We start from the raw sequence: 17,484 nt of genomic DNA, 5'->3' as shown, positions 1-17,484 counted from the left end.
TACTCTCATTTGTTTGTAGTAGATAAGATAGATTAAAACTAAAGACCAAACTAAATGAGAATGACAACATCTATAACATGTGCGTTACTATCAATAAAGCGATGTTAATGTCATGTAACCTAAGTACTTCCCTTGCCTCAGTTCTGGACCATTGGAGACCAGCAAGTAATTTAGTTCAGTCTTCACTATCCTTTTAATGGACTAAAAATATAAGCTATATGGTAGTTCATTTTATAGAAAGCCGTGATGTCTGCCAAGTAACATTTTTACAAAATGAAAATTATATCACAGAGCATTTTCTAATAGTGAGGCATGCTAAGCACTCCAGTGTTGATGAGAGAAATCCTAAAATCTTCTCCACAAGTCTTTAAACATCATTTGTCTTCCTGGTTTGGAGTTAGTGCTGTCCAGAGCAACAAGTTGATGCCTACATGACCTCCCAAAGTCCTTTCCAGTCCTGCGATTCTCACGCTAATGAATTCAAACAGAAAAGGATTATTGGGCCAAAACTAGAGTATCTTCAGAGCCAGAAAGCAGGAAAAGTTACAAAATACAGATGTCTGTCAGGGATGAGGTCCAAAGGGAGAAGCAGGCCAAAAGTTAGAAATAGATATGTTATTGTACAAAAAAGTTTTGAATTTGGCTTTTAGCCAGAATTAAATACTTAGATCAAACTATTAAACCATAATATTCAGTTGAGGTACAATAAAGTTCTGTGAGTGAAGATATATAGTTGCAGAAATAAAGAAAAAAAAATCATAGTTCATTAGCTTCAAGGAAATGCATACCAGCTCTCAATTCATCAGACCTGCCCCCAATGTACCTTTTAGAGAATCCAAAATCCTGTATTTTTCATTCAGGAATAAAATCATTCTGGTGCTCTTTGGAATAGTCAGTTTTTGTATTATAAATGAAAACCAAGATCTTTAAAATATTTTATGATTATGTAACATGGCAGAAATGTTTATAGATTTTTAACCCTAAAAGTAAGTCTCTAAAATCAATGTCCTTTATTTTAATTGTTCACAAAAGTTTAAGAATTGGTTATATTTGTGGACTATAGAAGAATTTGTTCTTTGTGTTTTGTGTGGGGTTGTTTTCCTCAGAGAGACATGTTCCGAGAATACTTGTTTCCCCTTGGGCAGCAGGGTCAGGGGAAGAGGGTCAGAGTGGGGAACACCCAAGAAGGTGCCGGTGACTCTGTGAATACAAAAACAGATCTATGGGCACAACTGGTTATTGGTTCTTTTTTTCTGCCTTTGTCCATACTATTTGTTAGTTTTCTATTTTACATTTTGCTTCTTTCCATGAATCTCAAGAGAAAAATTCATCACATAAAGCCTGTGATGTACCCTAAACAGCAAATTAGGTGTCTGTGGCTTATATTCTAGGCTAGGCCTTGTTTGAACTTAACTAAATTGTCTAAAAAGCACTCCCAAAATTCATCTTTTCCACATTACATTCTTTCTACATGATGACTTATTTAACAGGACATAGGTCACCACCAAATAATGGTGGTCAGTACAGCCAGAAATTCTATCTGTAAATTCATGAAGAAAGAGCCAGTCATTCCAGCCCAGGAAATTTGCCTCTCTGTAGATTTTATAAGAGATGATTTTGCAAGACTTAGAAAATTATAGATATCTATGAGAGCCTTCTTTGTTCCCTCGCCACCTGAAAGCTAAAAACAAACCAAGTGAGCAGAGCTGTGGTCCGATATGTTCAGTTGCTATGTAAATAGACATATTTTCTAACACCCTATGGCTGTTCTTAATGGTAAATCAGGGAAATATAAGGTTAAGAGTGATTGGCACTAAACTACTGTAAGTCATTATTTCAGGCAAATTTGACATGACAGATAATAGGAAAAGAATCATAATCAGTGTCAAAGACGTTCATGTCTCCTGTAAGGGTATGTATTATAGATATGCCTGACTACTCTTTGCCGCCCACTTTGGGGCTACAGTGTCGAGGTGGTTGTTTGAGAATGTGATTGCCTTAGGAAACTTAGACAATAGGGACAAATCCAAATTTACCAGAAAACTATGGAGTAATTGGTGTAAAAAATATATTTTTAAAGAAATATTTTAAATTGTTTCTGACAATGCCAGGCACTTAATATTTATGTACTTGCTTGTAAGTCCCAGGAAGTCAGGAACCATGTCTATCTTGCCGACCATTGTACCTCTCACTTGCCCTTACCACAGAAACAACAAATATTTGGTGAATAAATTAAGTTTAATTAATAGGCTAATTAATCTCATTCTTATACAGACATTTATATATGTGTGTAATTATGTGGTACATATAAAAATATATGTTAAATAAACTATAGATTTTGTCAAAAATTATGGAGCATCAGAGTTTTACTCCATTTACAAGTTAACAACTTAGCCTGCCACAGTCTCATGGATGTTGGTAGAAAATATGGGAGTGCTAGGTCAGAGGCGAAGGACAGTTTATGTGTCAGTTCCCCAAGCCTCAGTTCCCTACGGGTGACATGAAGAGAGCCAGGTGACACTTAGACACACAGGGTGGAGAAGGAACCTGGGGAACCTGAATCTTCTTATAAAAGACAATAAGCATGCCTGCCCCTTTTTTGTAGGGAGACACTGTCTGTCTTCCATAGCTGTCGGCTAGACGTATTTCATTCAAAAGATAGCCTGGAACAAAGACAATGCCTTCGCCTCTAAGATGTGTGGAAATGTGACAGGCCTGTGGAGAATTATCTCCTCACAGACATGGACCCGAAAGGGCATCTATCGAACAACACTCTTCAGGGGTCAGCAAACTACAGCCTGCAATCCAAGTCCAGCCCACCACCTGTTTTGGTAAATAAAATCTTATTGGCACACAGGCACACTTATTTAGGTACTATCTGCATGCCCCAGTAGGCAAAGTCAAGTAGTCCCAACAGAACATGCACACACAGCCTCAAACGTTTGCTATCTAGCCCTTTACTAGAAAGGGCTGGAGCTAGTCTAAAGGTTTAACTTCATAACAAACCTTTATAAAATATGCTAAGCCTGCTTTTTGTTGTAAAATATTTTCTGGTTTTTAAAAGTTATTCTGTAATTTCTATTGATTTCTTTCCAATTATTAAGGCTTACTCTCTCTGTACTGTAGTTCTCTTTCTTATTATAAAGGTTTGTTAAGAGCTGTTATCAATGATTACTGTATTTGAACTTTAATTTTTATAAATAGCTATATAGAAAATTACCACAGTATAACTATATTTGGTTTATGAGCATTGCTTATTTGTCAGATTACATATTTTTGAAATCCTGCCACAGTCAGGCAACTAAATACCAGAGTCAGTATCATAAGATGAATGCGCTCCTGGGTCCTAGCATCCAACAGTCCGGGCTCCATAACTTCCTATCATTGCAGGTCCTTGGCAAGTTGTTTAACCCTCCTGAGATTTATTGTCTCCGTCTGTAAAATGGTTATATTCTTACTAACTTACAGAATTACCATTAAGATTGAATAAAATCATGTCAATCTTGGCAGATAGCATACACTTTATAATATAAACTTTCTTCCTAAAATATAGACTTAAAAAACAAATCCTGTGTTTATATATTACTTTAGAGTTGGAAAGAGCTAAAGTAATCTTATCCCATCCTCCTAATTTTTTATGGATAAGAAAATTAGGTTCAGATTGGTCGTGACTTCAACTCAAGGTGACAAAACCAGTTAGCAATTAACTTTAGGTTACAATTAACCTCTTCCTGATTCCCAGTTAATGCTCTTTACAATATGCCATATATATATATATGCGACTGTTTCTTACAAATGAATAAAATATCTGGATAATTAGAGATGAGATAAGAACACAATATTGAGTTTAGGGTTTGAGTCTCGTTAAAAGAAACCGTACAGAAGTACAGTCCCCTGCTGAAGTTAGTTTTGACTTGGAAGTTCCTAATACATTTTTATTATTTCTCTTTAAGGAAAAATATTATTTTGAAAGATGTCATATTACACACCTGCATTTGCTTGAAACTTGGTAGCTTGATAAATTGATAAGATAACTGGGTCATATGTTAAGTTTTTTGAAAACCAACCCAAACATAGATCCTAATAAAAGAATGTTACATATTTCCTTTTAAAGGCTAAAAGTATTTCTCAGGGCTCTTAAATTACCATATCCTGATACCAAGGGAAAATAAAATCTGGACTTAGAGTCTTGTTTGTACTTAGAGGGCTTTCCGGACAGGAAAGCAGCCTGATGCAATGCAGTCAGCCACAATACCAGTGGGGCATTACAGGTGATCACTGCAGCTGTGCCACTCCACCACAGTGCATTACAACTGTGTGCTGGAATAGTTCCTGTACAGAAATAGGGTTTGGTTAACTTGGTTTCCCAAGAGTAGATCACATTAAAATGTTATAAAATCATGATTTCCTGCATTTGAATACTTGTGGTTTCTCAACTGGTTCCAATAGTTTACATTTTTGGGAGTTTTTTTGTATGGCTTCTATTAGTTGAAGATGTATAGAAGCTTTCTTTTCCTTCTTCAAAATCAACTAAAAAGCAGATACATGTAAAAAGAAATAATATTATTTAGAAATAAAAGCTAAAACATTTGAGATTGCAAACATATTTGTATTTTATGTCATTGTTAAATGGTAGATTTATACTTTGGAATAGACACACAAAAAAAAAATTGACAAATACCATTATCAGATTAGATTTTTACTTATTAACTATGGAAAAGTATCTTTATTTAACTGCATTGATTGTGTGTGATGAATGTGTTTCTCCTCTTATCATTATATATAACTATAAGAAGTGTTCTTCATGTTTTAAAGGACAGTTAAGTCCAGTCACAATCATAAATAGAAACCTCTTCTGTACTATACAGAGGCAAAGCTGTTTGTTACCTAACTAGGTTTTAATGTTTATATTGCTGTTTATTCTCATTTCTACATATACGGGGTCTCTTTCAGTCATCCATCAATCCATTATTACATGCTCAGACCTCACTTTCTATTTCTTAACTATCCACTTCCCTAATCTCTTCCACTCATCTATTGAAAGTTCTTGAACCTATCTACTTGTAATCTTTCCAGTGCTCTCTCCACTGGAGAATATATTTGGTCTTATCACCACCTTGACATTGCTATAAATGCAGTATATACTTTTACTTAGTTAATGAGGTAAAATAACTTTCTATTAATAAGAGTTTCTCAATGATTATACTTTCAAAAGTTATCACCTATGAATGTTCTACTGTGAAAGCCTTCCCTCCACCATCCCTAGAGATGGAAGTCAGAAAGAATTCAAGGAAATTAATGTAAAGGCTGCTTGGAGCAAGATCACAGATAAACTTTTAAGCTGAGAAGCTTAAAAGGAAAAGCCGAGGGATAAGATGGCTACAGAATTTTGAAAGCTCCATAAGATTCCTGGAAACCAGAAGAGCATACAGATGTGTGTGGCTGTGCACTTGCCCAGGCTCTGTGCATGCTCAAGATTGACCTGAAAAGGCCCTGCACTTTCACCCCTGGTTGCTCTTAAGGCTCTGCACAAGTAGGAAGGGAAGGCTAACACAGAGTTGAAGGCATGCCTCAATAGGCACACAGAGCCCCCCGGCAATGGCCTTACTGGTTCCAAACCTTTAAGGAAATCTTTATCTAATCATTAACTGACCACTAAGCTCACTGAGTAAAAACTTCACTGACCATATGACAAAGAATACATGCAAACAACTACAACAAATAGCAGTGATAGGAAGCTCTGGGGAAGAGAGAGAATCAGATTTCCACAGTTGCCATTATTTACTAATAATATAATAATAGTAATATAGTTAATGATATTACTATTTTATTGTGTCACTATTTTATTACTATTTTATTACATCACTAATATAATAAAATGTTATATCATTTAAAATGTTTAGTTTTTGACCAAGAAAGTATGTGACATGCAAAAATATGAAAGTCTAGCCCATGTACAGGAAAAAAACAATCAATAGAAACTGTACCTAAGAAACCCAGAAGTTGACCTTACTAGACAAAGACTTTAACAACCTATTTTGATCTTTACTTTAATTTTTTTTTAATTTGTTGATTGATTTTTAGAGAGAGAGAGAGATGAAGGGGAAAGAGAGAGAGAGAGAGAGAGACAGAGAGAGAGAGAGACAGAGAGACAGAGAGAGAGGGAGAGGGAGAGAGAAAGAGAGAAATCTATTTATTGTTATACTTATCCATGCATTCATGGGTTGATTCCTGTATGCACCTTGACTAGGGACTAAAGCCACAACCTTGGCATATTGGGACGACACTCTAACCAACTGAGCTACCCGGCAGGGCTAACCACCTATCCTATATAATAAATATGTAATATGCAAATGATCATTATGCAATGACCTACTGTGTAATGACCGGATCACGGATCAGCAGGAGGGTGGGGCAGCAAGCTACAATTGAGCAGCAGAGAGCTACAGGAACGGGCGCGGGGGGGGGGGGGGGGGGGGGCGGGGGGCGGCTACAGGAAGGCGGGGCAGTGGGCAGCAGCAAGCTACTGGCGCATGGGTTCATGTGCCGGGCTACTAGTTTTAAATATGTTCAAACAATCTAAGGAAAGCATTGTCTAAAGAATGAAAGGAAAATAAGACAATAATGTCTAATTAAATGGAGAATATCAATAAAAAGATAGAAATCATTTTTTTAAAAAAGAACCAAAGAGAAATCCCAGAGTTGAAAAGTATAACTGAAATGAAAAATTCATTAGAGGTGTTCAACAGCAGATTTAAACAGGCAGGAGAAAAAAATCAGTGAGCTTAAAGTTACATTAATTGACATTATTGAGTCTGAAGAACAGAAAGAAAAAAGAATGAAGACAAATGAACAGAGCCTCAGAGATCTGTGGAATATAACATCAAGGGAATCAATATACTAATATAAATGATGGGCGTCTTAGAAGGGAAGAAAGAATATTTGAAGAAATATGGCTGCACATTTGCCAAATTTAATGAAAAACATTAGTTGACACATCTAAGAAGCTCCATGAACTCCAACTAGAATAAACTCAAAGATTTCCACACCAAGCACAGTCAAACTTTAAAAAAAACAACCTTGAATGCAACTAGAGAGAAGTGACTCATCATATGTAAGGGATACTCAGTAAGATTAGCAGCTGATTTCTCATCAGCAGCCATTGAGGCCAGAGGCAGAGGAGTAACATATTCAAAATGCTGAAAGGAAAAGTCTGCTAAAGAGAAAAGTAATTGCCAACTATAAATTCCTGGGATAAATGGTAAAGATCAAAATGTATTCTACATTTAGATTTCTTCCTAAGAATTCACTTTAAAGAAAATGGAACAGGAAATTGTTAATGACACATTATGGGGTCTGTTTTTCTTCTTTAATCCAAAGGTAACTAGTTTAAAGAGCATAGGATTTATAGCCAAAAGGTCTGCCACTAAGTGTGTAATTTTGAACATACTACCTAACTTCTCTAAACTTCTCTAACTTCTCTATCTGTAAAATGGGAAGCATATTTTCCTCACTATGACAATGTATAAGAAAAATCTTTGTAAATTGTAAATGGCTATTCACAAGGTTGTTTTATCTGTCAAGGCTGCCATCAGTATTATTATTACTGCAACTACCGAAAACACAGGTGGTGGTGGAAAAACATTTGCTCTTCCCCAACTGTAATCACCTGTTGACTTGGAGACCCAATAAGTCTGGAAATGTGGTGGGAGGGTGACAAAGATGGTAACCTCTGCTGTAACCAGGCTTTAGTGACTTAGTCCTGAAGGAAACTCCAGCTTCTATTACCGGCCAACCCTACATAGTCAGTTACCTCTATTTTGTCATAATATAAAGGAAAAGACTATTGAGGCAGACTGATAGAATACATCGCTTACTAGATAGATCTCTTGTTATCGTGCACATAAATACAGGGAAGACACTTCTGTATCCTTTGCCTAGTTTGCTTAGTGGGACTGAGTGGGCAAAGGGCTAATGGCCCAGCCTCAGCAGCCCCTACACAGAGAAATCAGAGCTTTTATCTGTGAGGACACATGGGCAGTTGCAACCCTGCTAATAGTCTTGGCAGTACTATTAAGTAATAAAAACAGATTAAGTGCCAAAATATTCTTTGTACCAAAAATATTTTTAAATCACCAACACACATGCAAATCTTCCCAAATTAGCCATCAAATGGAAACAAATTGTGGAATAACATTTTAAATGCAAAAATACATGTGCTCTTACCAACTGGCAGATATACAACCTAAAATATATTCATATGCAGAGACCACATATGCTTAGAGTACAGTTTATTATGTATGGCTGGCTAATTTTTTAGGTCCTGTCAAATAATGCATAGGAAAACAAAATGTAATAAAAATATATATAATCTTGACAGTCATTTGAAATGTACCATGTGTTACATGTGGAATGTTTTCCAGGGAAGCCAATTTACGTCTTCCCACTTCTCATGACTCAGTACTAGATATTCAGGCTTTCTAAACTATTTTTTGGCAACCAGACTTTCTTGGAATAGTCATCTTTCCTTCAAGTTGTTCCGTGCCGGCATTAATAATAAATCCTCAGCTATAGATATGTAACTAAAGATCATTCACATCATCTCTTTCAAACCTAAAAGCACATAATAAAGTTATTTTAAATAGATTACACAAAATAGAGCCCAGAATTATTCCTTGAGAATAATTAATTGCTACCACATGAAGCACAAAATGACCGCACTAGATTTTTAGTTTAATTATGTTACTACTAACCTAGAGATTAGCTGGGAAATATCAGCTTCTCACTGGGAAAGTAAGATTAGTGAGCTAATGGAAAGTTTGTTAAAAAGTGGGTGTGATTACAAAATAATTTGAAGGGAGTGGAGTGTTCAGTATATAAAGCAAAACCTTTTCAAAAGAAGCTAAAATTGTTACCTTTACAGCCCCTATCTGCATTGATTAATTTAAGAACTATTAATCATATATCATGAATCAGACCCTGTACTCTGAGTGTTTTGGAGAAATACCTGGAGTTCTTAAAGAATAGTTGTCAGAGAACACGGAATGCGAGCCAGGCCTCCGGAAGGAGCAGTAGGCTACCTTTAGACTCAAGCATTGCCCCTACCCCTCCTAAATCGGAACTCAGTTCCAACACATGCCTCCCTTCCTTCTTTCCTAGTCACCACTCAAACGATAAGACTTATCCTCTCTTGTCTAGATACTGATGTGTATCCTACTGTCCCCTTACCAACCTCCTTCCTCTTCCACCTCCCAAACTCTTCCACTGAGCCTGCCGAACACCTACTCTGTGATTAGTGAACTTACCTAACCCTCAGCCTCTTCAAGCATTTCCCTACCCCTGTAGCTTAAAGGAAGTCTTGCTGTTCCCTGGGGCTCTCTGCACCATTGTGACCCTCTGAGGTGGAGGCTGTTGATTCTCTGGGATCCCGTGGTCAGGAGTTGAGAGATGTTCTCCTTGCTCACCAACGCCACTTGCCTTTATCCTTCTACCCTCCTGTAAAGTTCTTCTGCTTCTTCTAGACTCACTGCACCTAATTATGTCATCCTCACCCCTTGTGTTGCATCTGCTCACTTTTTTATCATTTTCCTTCTCAGAAGTCTTGGCCCCAGGCCTTCCAGCCTGTTTCTCCACTGCCATCAGCATTCAGGCCAGTGGCCCAGCCAAACGCCAACTTGATCTCCTCATCCTAGTGCTTTTCTCCCCACTCCATCTAACTACCCTCTCCCACACACAGCCCTGGACCTTGACATCATCCAAAAGTCCTCTGCCTCCTGAATCGTCCATTTCAGCATTCTAATCTCCCTCACAGTCTCTCAGTCTCTCCATTCTGCTTACTCAACAAGCCCTACTGTAGTCATCTCGTAAACTACTATTATATATAAACCTATAGTTCTCTGATTTCTGCCTATCCCTCATCTTATTCTGTCTTCACATCCCATTTATCTAGTTTATATTTTAATTCATCACTTCAAGCACCCTCTTGCAAACAAATACCCTAAACTTTGCTGTTGTTAGTCCTTCCATTTCCTGCAAAAGGTTAAGGCTGGAAGACCCTATAACCGTGTGCTCTCTGAACAACCAACTCCGTACTCAAGATTTCCACTTGGATCGCTCATTGGGGCCTCCAATCCAGTTTGTCTAAAAATGAACTCACGATCTCCCCTCCTCTACACGAGACAAGCGATTCCTACCTCTCACTAAATGACATCAGTGTCCACACAGTGGTTTGAGCCAAAAACCTGGGAATCATTCTTGACACCTCCCTCTTCTCACATATAATCAGTCACCAAATTTTTATGTCCCAGGAATCTCCCACATACCACTCCACTGCCACCAGCCATATGCTAAACTACTACGTTTCTAGCTTGGACCTTTCTAATCCTTACAGTAATCTCTACACAGTATCCAAAGGTTTTAAAAACATAAATTTGACTGCATTAACTTCTTTGCTTCAAACCCTTCTAAGATAACCCTTTGATTTTATTAAGATAAGGCCCAAAATCCTCAATGTGGCCTAAAAATAATATGGTTTTTTATTTGCTGCATTTCACAGATGAGGCTCAGAGTCATTAAATAAGTTGCTCAAGGTCTTAGAACAGTGATTCAAATGGCAGGGCCAGGGTTTCATGCAAACAAGATTATTTATTTATTTATTTATTTATTTATTTATGCGGAGGGGTGTTGAGGAATGTGGGTGACACCTTTATTGCTTTGGGGGCAGGGAGATACTCAGGAGCTCTCGGTGGGGTGGACCCACAGCAAGATTTTTTTATGATGGAGAAATAGGAAAATACAAAGAGTATATCCATAAGATTTATAAATTTATGGCTCAATATATATTTAAATGGACAGTTGACTAAAGTTCCCTTTAAAATACTAACTATATTCAATGTTATTAGCTTTTCTTTTGAAGTTTTGAAGATAAATATATTCTTATAATGGGAAAAGAGTTAATATGTGACTTTTGCAAATGCACTTACAGGCATACAATTTTAAAATTTTTTCAACAGAATTGTCATTGGGAGCGAATTTATTAATAACCCTTTATTAACCAAGGAAAGTGGGGCGTATAAAGGAAAATCCTGACAAACACATAACTGGCATATTTGGGGATGTATTTCTTTAGTCGTTTTTTATTGTTTTTTGAATTTTCAAAGTAGCCTGGAATGTTCCAATTGAAGTATTTAACCACAGAGCCAGCCTCACACATAGTTGCGAACTAAATAAAGTTTTTTATTTGGTTTTCTTCCAAATTTCTCTTTTTTATTTATCTCAGTTGCTCTCCTCTAAGCCCATGTTGGTGCAGTCCACTGTAATTGCCATGAAACTGCCAATGGCTGCCCACAATGGTTCCCAGCCTGGTTTCCCTTAAGTATGGACCTATTCCAACCCACACCTCGTACATCAAAACTATGAGGGCTTTTTCCTTAAGGCCCCACTCCGCTTCCCAATGTGACAGCTAATTCTCATGAGGTATAATTTATTAATTTAATGGAGAACGTCTGGAGACAATACCAGAAACAAAGTATATGTTCACCGTTTTCTGTGTAACCTCTCTACCACAATGATGATTTTGAACTTTACATTCTATTATTTGTGTTTTAAAATAGGTGTTTTAAATATGCTTTTCTTAAACTCATTTGTCCTCTTCCATTGAAACTTTTATATTCTTACACATGTCTTACACCACTTCCCACATCTTACCACCTTTGGTTGTGAGTGTCCTAAGCCAGAGGGCTGACTCACTGGCAGTCACTGGCAGTCCAGAGAGGAATTAAGCAAAAAGATATTCCTTTGTCTCTCAAGTCCTAGCCAACATGAAGGGACACGTGGTAACTGGTGTGCAGCAGAAAACTGTTGAACTATGATTATAATGTTTCTGAACACCCAGGTTCAGGGTTTACTGTTTTCTTCCAAATCCAACCTATTGTAAAGAAACCTAACAACCAGTACTCTTAATCACCACTGCCTAATCTGATCATAGCACCCATGCTTCAAAAGTGTTCCTTGAGCATGAGAAGGATAAGTAATTCATAACTAACATTTCTTAAACTTTTAGGATGTGCTACTAAATGAGATACTTTGTCTCATTTAATCCTCATAATAGTTCATGACAGTTCTGTTATTTTCCTCTTTTTAGAGGTATAGGAACTAATGTTAAGAAATTAACCTGCCCAAGAATGCATAGCTAATGGAACCAGGATTTGAATCTCATTAGGTCTGACTCCAGTGTTCATGCTTTAATCTTCTATACTTCGTGGTGAAGTTTTAATGTGTCAGAGATGGGCCAGATCACCCAGTATGTAATTCACTCATTCATTCATTCATGAATTATTTATTTATTCATTCAACAACTTTTTTTGAACATTCACTTTATACACTTTTCCAGGTGCTGTGAAAATCCATAGCTTAGCCAAATAGAAATCATGCCCTCAAGGAATGTGTCTACCAGGGACTATGTTAGATATAGAAATAACTATGACATGAGGTATACAGGGGTAAGAGATATGAAGCAGATCCCATTTTTAAAAAAGCAATGTAGCCCTAACCGGTTTGGCTTAGTGGATAGAGCGTTGGCCTGCAGACTGAAGGGTCCCAGGTTCAATTCCAGTCAATGGCATGTACCTTGGTTTCGGGCACATCCCCGGGGGGGGGGGGGGGGGGGGGGGGGCGGGGCGGTGTGCAGGAGGCAGCTGATCGATGTTTCTCTCTCATTGATGTTTCTAACTCTCTATCCCTCTCCCTTCCTCTCTGTAAAAAAAATCAGTAAAATATATATATTTAAAAAATAAAAAAGCATTGTAGTTCAGAAAAAGGAGAGGTGAAAACACTAAAAGAAGGTGGTATTTCATTTGAACCTTGACAGGTGGGAAGGATTTAAGTGTGAGACAACAAGAAACTAGAGAGTATAGGGTATTTCAGGCTGAGAGAGTATATAGGAACAAAGACCCAGAGGGGAAAGTTAGAAAAAGGAAGTCATGGAAAGCAAGAAAAGAATTTCAAGAAATGGTAGCTGGAAGTAGAATGCTATGGATGTGTTACTTACCATTGACCAGAACATATGCCTGTCTCATCACAGTTAGCCTCTCGTGCATACATTCTCCTTCCTCCCATCTGGCATCTCTTCACACATGAGTGCTCAAGTTCCTTGAAAGAGAAGAAACTTCCTTATAGGTGGGGATAGCATGTATCCCCATTAAAGGATTTAGAATCACTATTAAGGAAAGAAAGGTTAAGGAGAAATCTGTTCTTTCAGGAAGCTTTTATTAAGATCCTATTATGTCCCCAGAACTGTTAGATGCTAAGAGTATTTTTTAAATATATTTTATTGATTTTTTACAGAGAGGAAGGGAGAGGGATAGAGTGTTAGAAACATCAATGAGAGAGAAACATCGATCAGCTGCCTCCTGCACATCTCCTACTGGGGATGTGCCCGCAACCAAAGTACATGCCCTTGACCGGAATCGAACCTGAGACCCCTCAGTCCGCAGGCTGACGCTCTATCCGCTGAGCCAAACCGTTTAAGACTGCTAAGAGTATTTTTAAAAATAATGTGCCACTTTTGCTCTCTTTTTCCCCCCTTTGCCCACCTCCACCCACCCCCACCTTCTTTGCTCTCACCTCTACAGAAATGGTAACTGTCAATCTTTCAAAACTGCCAAATTAATGAATTAAAAATATTACATTATTGCTTTATTTTGAACTTCTTAAGTATTAGTGAAGTTGAGTATCTTTTCATGTGTCAGGCTGGTTATATTTTTGGTAAACTAATTGCTGTCAATGTCTGGGATTTTACCTGTGCAAGCTAATAAATTTGCCTGTCAGTGGTTCATGGATTCTGGCTGAAGACACATGACTCTTGAGTCAGAAACAAAGAACATTATTTCCCGTTTGCACCCCGTTTGCATTGGTTTCTCTTGCCGCCAAGTCCGAAGAGGGCAAAAGCAGAAGGACACCCAGGGGATGTTATGCGTGGAGTTCATAGGTGACTCAGCTGAGGAGCAAGGAGCTTGTCACTGACCTCTTTCAGAGCACACCTGCTCTTGGTCCTAGAGAGAGACTACCTCATCCTGCCTGGTTGCTCTCTGCAAACACAGCCTGCGAAATGGTCCCAGTTAACAGTTTTCAGGGCCCTGCATCCTTTGTGTAATTAGTAAGAATATGCAGAGACGTTTAAGTCCCATGGCTAATTGCCTCTTCCGACAACTGCCATTGTTATTTTTCTGTGTGCTCACTTATCATCTTACTGATTTATAAGAGCTCTCTGCTATTACAACAATTATTCCCAGGTCTATCATTGACTATACTTCTACTTTGTTTTTTAATTTTATTTCATCGATTGTGGGGTTTTTACCTCCGTGAGTTCCAAGCCATGCATGGAAAAAGGATGCCCTATTATGATAAAAATATCAACTGATTTTTTAAATTTTAACCTTTTAGTTTTTAGCCTTTAACGTTTGGTCCTTTTGAAATTTACTTTAATGCAGGAATGATGTAGGGACCCACTTTGGTTTTACCAATGGCTAGCCAGTTCTTGCAACCTCTTTCCCCTACTTGTTTGAGATGACATCTTTATTACATACTGAAATGTATTGGTGCTTACATCTTATACTATTTTTATTCTATTCTTTTAATCTATTTCAGTGGTTCTCAACCTTCTGGCCCTTTAAATACAGTTCTTCATGTTGTGACCCAACCATAAAATTATTTTTGTTGCTACTTCATAACTGTAATGTTGCTACTGTCATGAGTCGTAATGTAAATGTCTGATATGCAGGATGGTCTTAGGCGACCCCTGTGAAAGGGTCGTTCGACCGCCCAAGGGGTCGCGACCCACAGGTTGAGAACCGCTGATCTATTTGGATGTTACTACTCCAATGTTATCTTTTAATTACTCTCGCTTTATAATACACTTAACACCTGGTAGAATTTGTTCCCCATTGTTTCACTTTCACTTAAAAACTTTCTTGGCTCTTTTCACATTTGTTTCTTTTTTGCATCCGAAATGTTTTATTGGGATGATTCCCCACTCACCTTGCTTCAGGTGCTTTTAGTGCTGCTTCCTTCTGAAGGAGCATCCTCTGCAAGCCCTGCTTTTCCTCCTGTCAGCTGACGGAGGATGCAGAGCAGCGAACACGCAAAATGACCGTTTGTGCAGGGCCAGAGGCGGTGGTGATGTTACAGCATCCTGGGCGTTTCACATCCAGGAAGTAGGAACTGGGGCTCTGCGCTTCTTGCTTTGTCTTCTCTTCTGGAGAGGGATGGAGGACGTCCTTGGCGAGGGCCATGTTGTCCTGGGGAGGGCATCACCACCAGAAAAGCTTGGCGAGGGCCATGTTGTCCTGGGGAGGGAATCACCACCAGAAAAGCTCATGTATTCTTGAATGGGTCTCTTAAAATAAAATAGGTAAACAACACGAATATAAGCATTCATTATAAAGAAATTATGAACTACTTAACCCTTTTTAAAAGTCTTATAATGCTGTAACTTGTTTGAAGGTTTAATTTGCACTTTAACAAACATAGCAGCAGAGTTCCTATTTGCACCCTCTGAAACCTTTTTTATTTTAATATAGATTCCTTGCAGTTTGGAATACTGGGATGAACTCCAGAAGGTTTTTGTTGCATTTCGAGAATTCAGTCTGTCTGAAAGCAAAGTTTGTGAACTGCAGTTGCCAGATGTCAATCTTGTGAATGACCAGCAGACACTGGTATCCTCGGATCTTTGGAGAATTGTCTTGAACAGCAGTCAAAACGGAGCTGATGACCAAAGGTAACTCAGTGGAAATGGAATAGAGGCATTGTGCTGGGGAGGCCATCGTTGTCATCTCATCTGGTGACCCCTCACTTAGCGGCTAGCAGCTGTATCTGCCTCAATTACAGACGAACCAGGAAGCAGAGAGAGCTGGTGTTTCAAACATGTGTGCTAAAACTCCTGTTTTGCTCATACTAATCCTTGACTAAGAACCTCTTCCGTAAATATAAAAAGTGCAAAAAACAAACTACCAAAAGAATCCAATCATCCTGAACCAAAAAATATAGAAAAAGAGCCATATATACCTCACAATTTGTATAATGATAACCTTAGGAAATTGGAGGGTGAGGGGAATGGATAAATAGATTGAATTGTTTCCTTCTAAAAAGATAACTCTTGGAAGTAGTTCCTTCTTAAGTGGTTTTTAGAATAACTAAAAGACAAACTTCAGACATTAGAAAAACTTGGCTAACCAAAATAATATACCCAAAGGATTTCTAATAGCCAAAGTTTTATTTAGCTCTAGATTCGGTTTGGTCACATCAGTCTCTAGAGCAGCCGTGGGCAAACTACGGCCCGCGGGCCGGATCCAGCCCATTTGAAATGAATAAAACTAAAAAAAAAAAAGACCGTACCCTTTTATGTAATGATGTTTACTTTGAATTTATATTAGTTCACACAAACACTCCATCCATGCTTTTGTTCCTGCCCTCCGGTCCAGTTTAAGAACCCATTGTGGCCCTCGAGTCAAAAAGTTTGCCCACCCCTGCTCTAGAGCTATAGAGGTATCCTAACCCCTGTCCCCAGAGCTCCCTGTCCACACCTCCTACAAGACACCTGGTTCCTGGCAAAAAGGGCCCAGATTGTCCCCATTTCCAGTGTAGCCTCAGCATTTCCTCTTCACGCTCCCATAAGAGAAGTAACTGCATCACACGCAGTGGAGCGTGCCTTTGCCCATGTGATGTTCTGTGGACAGTGGCCTGTGACCCCCTCCTACTACTCATTGTTTCAGTGCCCTGCCTTCCAGTTCTCCTGATGGAAGAATCTTACTCCTTTTATATAACCCCTCCCCCCCCCTCCCAAACAGCATCTGGCACTAACAGAGAGAAAAGAAATCCACCATTCAAACACCCTGAAAAACAACTGTTTTTCTATTACCTTTATTTTTGCCCCATTATTGTACGCCTTTACAAGCTCATAATCATAGTACACCATTGGATATTCTGATTTCTACTTTATATTTTATAGAGTTTGAATGCTTTCTCTCTTTTTTATTAATAACAATGTATGTTCATTGAAGAGCTCATTGGAAAGTATGACACTATTCCATGCATAATTATATCACAGTGAAAAAACCTGTTAACATTTTAGTCTGTTGCCTTTCAGTCTTCTTAATTGATGACTTTGTATGCTTAATAATAATATGTTTCATACTTTATATATTCTATTTCTAGGTCATTTGGGCTCTTCAAAAATAATTACCTTTCTCAGAGGGTACCCAGTAATATACGATTAGTGAAAATGTTTCAGAGGAGTAGGGTCTTGATTTTACCTATATGTAATGCAGCAATGAAAAGAACACCCATCCTGTGAGAATTAGCAGATGGATGGAAAGATTGCCTAATCTAAGTATAGGTTACCTAGTCAGAAATGAGGAAACCTCAGAAAATAGAACTATGTGTAATAAAATTTACTGTCAGGTTAGAAATCATTTCTTGATTCTAATT

The 17,484-nt window shown here is 38.1% G+C and overlaps 1 protein-coding gene across 3 annotated transcripts in view; it reads left to right on the top strand.

The window, feature by feature from the left end:
* The window catches only part of VPS13B (vacuolar protein sorting 13 homolog B), a 607,742-nt gene that overhangs the window by 494,150 nt on the left and 96,108 nt on the right, over nt 1-17,484 (top strand). For all 3 annotated transcript variants that reach the window (XM_070391987.1, XM_070391986.1, XM_070391988.1), the window contains exon 40: nt 15,579-15,775. In XM_070391987.1, coding sequence (XP_070248088.1) covers nt 15,579-15,775 — 197 coding nt within the window. The remainder of the gene's footprint in view (nt 1-15,578; nt 15,776-17,484) is intronic.

The sequence above is a fragment of the Myotis yumanensis genome, unplaced genomic scaffold, assembly GCF_028538775.1.
Source record: "Myotis yumanensis isolate MYYU_CA2020_CCGP unplaced genomic scaffold, mMyoYum1.0.hap1 SCAF_15, whole genome shotgun sequence".
NCBI lineage: Eukaryota > Metazoa > Chordata > Mammalia > Chiroptera > Vespertilionidae > Myotis > Myotis yumanensis.
Note: the sequence above shows the minus strand (reverse complement) of the source record. Positions and strands in the feature narration are given on the sequence as shown.